The sequence below is a fragment of the Phaseolus vulgaris genome, chromosome 6 (assembly GCF_051622355.1).
Source record: "Phaseolus vulgaris cultivar YP4 chromosome 6, ASM5162235v1, whole genome shotgun sequence".
Classification (NCBI taxonomy): domain Eukaryota; kingdom Viridiplantae; phylum Streptophyta; class Magnoliopsida; order Fabales; family Fabaceae; genus Phaseolus; species Phaseolus vulgaris.
In genome coordinates, this window is record NC_143503.1 from 22728206 (window position 1) to 22737261 (window position 9056).

The following is a 9056-nucleotide window of genomic DNA, read 5'->3' on the forward strand; positions in this document are numbered from 1 at the left end:
TATCAATGAAACTAATTGGATAGCAATTGAAATTACTCAACAATAGTTGTCTCGTGTGAAAAAAATCTACTTTCAGATACAATCAATGGAAGGAAAGATAACAACACACTTGCACATTACACTCAACACTGTACACCTATGAAGGCAACTACTAAGTTAACAATCAATCGGATTCCCCACATAACCGTGTAACTACTATTTACATTCTCACACTAACTTTAGACAGATTACAACACATTAGGAGATTATGGCATAGCTCTACAATCAGCAGTGCCATATACCTTTATGCATGACTTCTAAAAAATTTGTTTATACAGCCACTTCCATGAGGTCTACAGGTTCATGGTCCAATCCAGAAGTTCCAAACACCTTGATATCTTTATTATCATTATTATCACCATTCTTGATACTATCATCATCATTGTTAACTTTCTCATGCTCATCACTGTTATGTTCATCACAACAGCCATGTATCTCAATATTATCAGCTTCAGTATCTTTTTCTGAAGAGGGTTTATTATCCGGGATACAGACCTCATTGTCAGTGAAGCCCTCACAAGACACATGTTTCTCGTCTTCAATAACCAGTTCATCACACTTCTCACTAAAAGTATCACCATGACATGAATTACCAAAACCAACAGTGTCCGCAACTTTGTCCATTGATGGGGACACGGAAAGCTTTGTGTTAAAGCTATTATTAGCTGTGAAGAATATAGTTGTAGTTATTTCAGGTTTAGCCTTAATGTTAATCCAACTGTCCCCTAACCAATCTCTAGATATTCTTAAATCCTTCTTGCACACTTCCATCAGCAGGCATTCTCCTGATACCAAAAAAAAAACATTTCTATTAAAACACGGAAGATAAAATGATTTAAAAAGCTCCAAAAAGGCATTAAAACAACATACCAGGAAAGTATACTTGAACACTGTCATCTCCACAGTGATCAATTCTAGTTACAACCCCCTCCCACCAGCCGTCACTCCACCATGCATCAACTGCATGCCCAACCTCAACAGTCAGTTCTTGTTCTTCAAGAGTTGGAGTAGGTCTGATGGTGGGGCGGCCAGAATGCCTCATCCCAAGTTTATCAGGCCTGGCAAACTTGAAAGCAGGGACCCATTCCTAAAATATAGAGAACATTCAGATAAAAGTTTGAAAAGTGGGTGCTGTAAAAGTATGCAATAAGTGAATCTACGAGACCTTTTCTTTGAAATATTCTGCTTTTCATTTGGTTCTGTAACTTCATCTTTCTACCGTCTTAAATTGTATCATTTATAACTTTGCCATTCAATCCATGTCGTTATTGGCCATCCCATTACCCTCTAAATTTTTTAATATAAAAATAATGAATTTCTTGTACTCCACTAGAAAATCCATTCGTGCATAAAACCTGCCTACATAATCTCCTCTGCTTACAAAGCCAGTTCTTAGAAAAGCAGTCAAACAAATTGTCATAGAAATATCTCTAGCACAATTAGTTAATCCCATGAGATTCATCTAGATAGATCCTTGGTTAATTCAGTCTAAGTTTATACAATAATTCACATTAAACTTAAACTAGAATGATCTCTAATTCTACACAGAAACCCATTACAGAACAATTGCTAAAAGCCTAAAACTATATAACCTTAAATTTCTGGTTCATGATAAAACCTTTAATAGGGGCCCCCTTTATTTATGCATATACTTTACAAGCAAACTAAGTACTGACCAGAAAATTGAATATAGAATATCTCAAAAGCTTAATTGTACCTCCAGATTTCCACTTCCATCTTCATCCTGGACATCTTCGTATTGGACTTTCAACTGTTTCCGAGCTATCTGAACAACTGTACACCTGAACCAGCAGCCTCTGATGCCACTATCTTGACAAAGCAACTCAATCTTGTCATCAACCTTGTATGTGTGATTAGACCAAGGTTGACACTCAACCTGCTTCCGAGAAAGTAATCTTTTTTCTGATCTTGCATAATTTGCAACCTGGAAGGTTTTGTATACCATCATTTGCTTACTTCTCATCAATTTCCTGACTCCCTGTTGACTTATCCAAGACTGAGGAGACCCCTTATCACTTCTGCTCCTCTTGGCTCCTACCTTCACATCATCACCTGCACTCAAGTCTTCATTTTCTCCTGCAGGCCTCTCAGGGTTCTGAATTGAATCAAGGTGCAAGCAAGAAAGAATTGGTTGGGCATAGTAGCCACGCAGTTTACTCAAGTCAAAGGGCTTTACTTTGTTGCTTCTAAATTGCCTAAAGCACAAATGTGTTCTGTCCCTCGAAGTGGGCGAAAAAAAAGACATGCACTTTTCATAGTGTTCACGAGTCAAGACTGTGGCAGGACCATCTACGCACTCTGCACTGATAACTTGAGAATAAGGTGTGATAAAAACTTCTCGAGGATGAGGATTTCGTACAGGAACTACACCCTTGACTTCCTGATTATGGTGAAACCACCTCACCTTGACCTTTTTCTGCCCCCTCCTGTCTTCATACATATCCTCTACATAAGCAATATAATGATTCTCTCCCTTCCCCATAACAAACACAAAGGATTGAATCTAGAAATCAGGAAGAATGTAAATGTCAGATACAAAACCATTTATATATCATGTTCACAGAGAAAGGAAACTTCTTTGACTAAATTCAAGCATCTGTAATGTGCATGGCATCAAGCAAATATCATGCAACTAAAATTTATTTCAATGTCGAAAATTTTTCCTGTAATGGCACACCTAAATACAGACATCATTACGGAATTTACATGTCAATACTGGAAGAAATTGATTAAACGTTGGTTATTAATGATGGGAAGCTAATTAGAAGTTGACCACAAAACAAGGATTTGACACAAGTAAGCTAAGGAATTTAGTTCAAGGCCCTCTTACAGCTATTTTGATGCCATTCCTCCAAAAAGCAGGATAATGCTTAAGTTGTTTGCCACATCTCCATGCAACTCCTGACCAAACAATGTCTGAATTGGATAATTTGGAGTTACTCGTAGGAAAGTCCTGAGAAAGAGGAGTATGTAGATGTCAAAAAAATTCACTAGAAACAATATAAATGAAAATATTGGACGGGAGGACAAAAAGGGATATACCTTATCATCCGTTATTTGTGTACAGGTAATTTCATTGATACTGTCATTTGTGGTCTCATGAGCTTTTACCAAGTTATGACCAGGTGATACTGTGATTTAAAATACAAAATAAGAGATAAAAACATTAACACAAGACAGCAGATATAAACCTCAAAAAAATAGTAGTTATAAAAAGATGAACAAGATCATCGGTGGGCCTCCTTCATGTAACACACACCATATTTTTCTAAGCTAAGCTTTTTCAATGTTATTTGGAATGCAGAAATGAATAAAGGTGAGCTTAATCTCATTTTCCAGGAATTTACGGCTGCATTACAGATCAACTCTCAACTTCACTGTAATGATACTTACAGTTTTTATTACCCCAAATTATATCTCTAGCACTTTTTTGCATGGATCAACATTATTTTACATATATATAGAAAATTGTACTGAAGTCGAAAGTGTGAAGAATAAAGTAACAAGTTATAAAGTAACTAGGATAATATAATAGATTTCAATGGGCATCCATTGTCATTGTAAAAGATTTTACACAGCCAACTAATAAAATATTACAAGTATGACTTCTAAGAAAATTACTATTATAAAAGTCAGCAAAACCATACATGACAATTTGTAATTAGAACTTTTTACATTGTCATTGCATATATTATTTATTCTACCGAAACATTATCAATATTATCTTAATCCTTATCCCTACACTAAAGCCACTACTATGAGTGTGTCTCAAAAGGAGTGTTTTCAGCTGGGGAAGAAGAGAAGAAAGGGAGGGAGAGCTTGATGAAGAGAAAGAAAGGAAAAAGCTTCAAGTATTTAGAATTTTAAGGTGATTAAAGAATTCAAAACCCTTCCTCTTTGCTTTGCTCGTCTATTTCTTTTTTTCTAGTCGAAGAATCATATATTGAGTTATTCACCATCAAAATGGGTTTATACTGCTCTATCTTGTTTTTTCTTGAAAGAACCGAGTTAGAAAATTGAATTCGGCAGTGTTATAGACAATGATTAGTTTTGATGGTTATCTTCTTTGTATGCAAAAATTGGAAAACAGCGATTCTTTATCCTTTTTTGTCATAGAAGTATGGGATTGTGTATTTTGATTGATTGGAAATTTTCATGTTTGGAAAATGATTCCACACCAGTTAGCGCCTAGGTACTAGACTGTTAGCACACAGATGCTGAATCTGAAAGTGATTAGGCCAAAAAAATCTTCACCAATCTTCTATGATATTAAATTTCTTAATGCTTTCACTTTTTTTTTTCTATTTGAGAACATCTGCTGTTTTCATTATTGGAAATTGGAAGGATAAAAGAAGGGGTTTTATCAAAATGAACAGAGAGTACTAGTACATAGGTAGAAAAAATATTCTCACATTGAACAAATACAAGGAAGAATAAGAAAATATTAAAGAAAAATTCCAGTGAACAAGAGTATTCTTTGAGCCACATCCATATGATATGCGCTCCTGTAACAGAAAAAGGCACCAAATATCGGTTCATTGATAGAACCACATCCATGTGATTGCCTTACAAAACAATGCAGCTGTTCATTAGTCTACATCACTTTGTTGCTCATAAAGTCATAATTTCCTATGTTATTTCTCACATTATTATTGGACATACAATTATCAAAGACGTTATAAATGACATCAACAAGTTAAAATAAAGAAGTATCAACTTACCACTTCTATCTCCCTGCAGGTTCTGCTTTGATAGCGTTGATGTCAACCAATCCACCACCTCTCTTCTAGATCGCCATTTGAAACCTGTTGGAATGGAACCATCCTTACCACAGATTTCAAGGAACTCCTCAGCAACAACATAGCACATGTGCCTAACACTCCTCTCAGTACCCACCACTGCAAGGATAGATTCCCCAGCAGCATCCTTCAGGTAATAGTGAACAACACGATTACCACGCTCCTGTGAAACAAACTGCTCTTTCCATTCCACAAAACAGCGATTGTTCACGGCCATCTTAAAGAGAATACCAGCAGGAGTTAACAGAACACCAGATATGCACTTGATTTCAAAACAATGGCAAAGGGTGCAGACCCATTGCATTCACTAGTCCAAAAGGATATTCAAACAAATCCATAACATAGAGCAAGAAGCTTTCAGCATACCATCATCCAAACACAAAAAACCTTTGAACAACCTCAGTCTCCCTACTACTAGGAAGAACCCTACTCAGGTTAACAAAAATATGTCTTCTACATAAAACTAACCAGAATCCTCAAAAACCAAGTACTTTTTCATGAGGGGAAAAGGTCAGAAACCCTAATTAAGCACGCATACCCTCCAAATTACATCAAACAAAAAAAAAAGACAAAATCTCCTCAGAAATTAAAAAGGGCTTTAAAATCAGAGAAAAACATCATCTAAGGAACACTAATTGACCCCTTTTTTTCAATCTAACAAGCCTCCAGAGAGGCACGATCCTTGTCTCCAGAAACTGAAGATGCTCCAAAGTTGACCACAGCCACAAAAACCTCAAACTAACACATGTGCCGCCAAACAGATCAGAGAGAAACCCTTCAGGAAAACTGATCCAGGAGCTCAAAAATCCAACAGCAGGAGAAAAACAGGGCCTTTGGCTGCTCCAGAGGTGACAATCAGCCAAAAGGTCGAAAGGGTATTCCAATTGAGAGAAGGAAAGGGGTTCCCAATAGAAAGACTGAAACTTTATAGCATACCCTGAGTAAAAATGGTGACGGTGATCCCAGATGAGTCAAGAAAGAAGGACTGGGGAAAAGGTTTGGTCTGTGGGAACAGTGAAGAGGAAAAAACAGAGTGGGAGAGAAGAGAGAGGGGTGAGAGATGATGAAAGGGAAGGTAAATAAGAAGCAGAAGAAAGGTACCTTGAGATTGCCATGAACCGGAGATGGAGAGAAAGAGAGTTGCAGAACTGAGGAATTGTGCATCCAATGTAGCCGCAGACGTTGTATTATGAAAAAAATAAAAACAAAAAACAAGAGAGAGAAGTGGGGACCTGTTTGGTTTGGTGTGGTTGCAGTGAATATTTTCTTTTTCTACTTTTACACACAAATATTTATTTTTTTTCTTTAACACCAGGTTTTGAGAGAGTTGGAAAAATCGAATGTCACCACAATTATCATCTTTATTGAATATTGTATATCAAATTTCTTGAAAATATTTCATAATTATCAATTTTGATATGTTTCAATTTTATAAATATATAAAAAAAATTGGATTATTTTACTATGATAATAAATTAATAGTTTATTATATACAAAATTTAAATATAGTTAAATTTGTGAAAGCATATTAAATATATGTACTTTTATCTTTTTTAATGTAAACCAAGTCAACTAGATCAACCATTGATGTAATGTTTTAATTTAAGATATTTTCACAAAACTAAAAATTGTTGTAGTGCATGTAAAATTAAATAGAAAATTTTAATTATCTAGCATTGGTTCTTAAATACTAAATAATACTTATATTTTTTTAGTAAATAGAATGGAAACTGAAGAAAAAATTTCAATTACCTAGCATTGGTTCTTAAATACTAAATAATACTTATATTTCTTTAGTAAATAGAATGAAAGATGAAGAAAATATTTATGAAAGTTTATAAATGATATTATAGGTGTGATTGAAATTATATATTTTTATTATTAATAATTATTTTAACAAATTTATTATTATTATTATTTTATAAAAAAAATATTAATATTTTTATTATTTCAATAATAATAATTAATTATATTTATTTTATTATAATATAAATACAAATACTAATGAGCTAATAATATAAAAATTTAATATATATTTAATATAATAATTATAAATATATATATATAATAAAACATATAATATATTAAAATCTAAACTCCAAACCCTAAACTTTTCTAGCAAATTTTGATTGGATTGCGAAGAAATATCATGCAAATCTTTCATCTTGCTTTCTGTTTTTTTATTTATTGATTTTTGTGCTTTCTTAGCTCTTTCTTACTCCATCAAATTGGTCGTTGGAAACACAAGAGCAAGATAGAATTTTTCTAATTTGATTTTACTTATGTTTAGAAACAAAGGAGTGTGAGTTAATATACTTATGTACAATTAAATTATAAGATTGTAAATTTAGACTAAATTTAATTTTACTTATGACTTTCTTTGAGAAGAGGTCATGTGAGTTAATATATTTGTGTACAATTGAATTATGAGATTGTAAATTTAGACTAAATAGCACTTTTAGTTTTACTGTAGGATATTTATATCATCAAACTTTACATAATACACTATGAGAAATCTTAAATACATCCAAAAAAATACTGTGTAACACCAAAAAAATACATCCAATTATTACAATACAAATTCTACATGTTTATACATAAGCTTAAAGTTTCTTTAAGACATTCCTAATACATGATTAGGACTTATAAAAGTACAAATATTTACAATTCACAGCTCAAAACAAAACTCTAAAGTCTTCTAGTCTCTCTTGCACTGTACTATACAAATATTTACTCGTGTACATAGTACAATCATTACAGTCCATACACAAACAAACACATGCAAGGGTAAGCTATTGAAATAAAGTTATGACATGCAAAAATATAAGTAAAATAACTAATTTGATTAGTAATTCATAATTAATTTAGTTTTCTTTTTATTCAAACACAATCATACAAAATCCAAATATCAACATAATTCTTTGATTTCATTTCAATCATACTAACTTGACCTGGATTCATTTGCCTCACAGTACCTTGATTTCCTTTCAATACAGACGAGCTCGAAGGGTGAACAAGGCGAAACGCGCACGAAAAGAGGAGTACAAGCCAAAAAAAATGAGAAGAAACTACAAAAAGAATGCAATGAAGAAGCTACCCAATTATATCAAATTCTTTTTAACATAATATTTTTTTTAATACCTGTATATACGGATATAATCCTTCGAAAATCATTTCCGCTCCATGACGCCAACATTACATTAAATTCGTATGTAATCAATTTTTGCTTACATATGTAATGTCTATTTACATACTGAATTAAATCTGTATGCAAATATCTGTATGTAACACTTTGCATACGGATTTGAATTTGAATTCGTACGTAATAATCAATATGTAAATAATTTTTTTCTTGTAATGTTTATGTCATGCTGATCTATGTTCATGTTTGATATACTGTTTGCAGTCTACCTATTAGCCAATCCATAGAATTAATTTATGGATAGAATAAAATGTTTCATAATTTCTTTATCAAGCATTAACTAGAAGGCAGGGAAATAGTAGTTCCCTTTCATGTTTCATATATCATGTTGGCAAGTAGATTTTTTAAGACAAATTGAAAGTGTTATAGGAAAATTGATAGACTTAACTATATAGAGAGAAAAAGTTTGAGTATACACTTGAGTCTTTCTAATAATGTAATGATAATCAATATTGACATGATTAGTAATCAAACCAACCGTTTTACATGATTAGGAGAAAGTTTAGAGTCAAACCAGTTTATATCAGCTAACCATAAATTGTTTTCATTATCTTTTCATGTCATATATATAGATGTCATAAGAAAGTTGTGATTCACCATCATCTCGTGAGAATAAAAGAAAAGAAAAGAAACATTATATGATTATATGTCCAAGTATGAAAACTTTTGAATATATATCTAAATTTGAATGTTTTTTTATTATATATCCACATCTGAAAAAAAAAAGTTTTGAATATCTCCAGGCTTGCAAAATAAAAGAAAGTAACATTAGATACAAATTTTTTCATCTATAATATATAAGTAATTACATTCATATTTTTTCGTATGCAAATGTTTGGTAAAAATACATAGAACGTAAATCCAATAGATAATTACCATTCTATGCTGAAAAATTGTATCTTCATTTAATATTCAAGATCTCAACCCTTACATTAAAAAAATCATCAACTCAATCTCATCTCCAATTACTATGGCTATCCAATTCATTACCAAAT

At 32.5% G+C, this 9056-nt stretch overlaps 1 protein-coding gene across 2 annotated transcripts; it reads right to left on the bottom strand.

Annotated features, from left to right (window-relative positions):
- On the bottom strand, window positions 1-6122 carry LOC137831340 (Agenet and bromo-adjacent homology (BAH) domain-containing protein). 2 transcript variants are annotated; one of them, XM_068638981.1, is made up of 7 exons: window positions 5961-6122; window positions 4782-5796; window positions 3103-3191; window positions 2891-3013; window positions 1757-2563; window positions 910-1126; window positions 1-824 (listed from the first exon to the last, which is right to left on the bottom strand). In XM_068638981.1, exons 2-7 carry the CDS (start codon window positions 5161-5163, stop codon window positions 310-312), a joined length of 2133 nt encoding a protein of 710 aa, XP_068495082.1. In that variant the 5' UTR covers window positions 5164-5796; window positions 5961-6122; the 3' UTR covers window positions 1-309. The 2 variants fall into 2 exon arrangements, with proteins under 2 accessions (XP_068495082.1, XP_068495081.1); XM_068638980.2 differs by having other exon boundaries at window positions 4782-5076; window positions 5961-6108.
- Between the last annotated feature and the right edge of the window lie 2934 nt (window positions 6123-9056).

What these genes read in the sequence shown, in the direction of transcription:
- LOC137831340 (XM_068638981.1), bottom strand. Translation starts at nt 5,163, where the DNA reads ATGCAATGGGTCTGCACCCTTTGCCATTGTTTTGAAATCAAGTGCATA. An exon ending in CCTGCAGGGAGATAGAAGTG is followed by an intron (nt 3,192 to 4,781) that starts GTAAGTTGATAC and finishes TTTAAATCACAG; the next exon opens with TATCACCTGGTCATAACTTG. An exon ending in TGTTCAAGTATACTTTCCTG is followed by an intron (nt 825 to 909) that starts GTATGTTGTTTT and finishes TTTTGGTATCAG; the next exon opens with GAGAATGCCTGCTGATGGAA.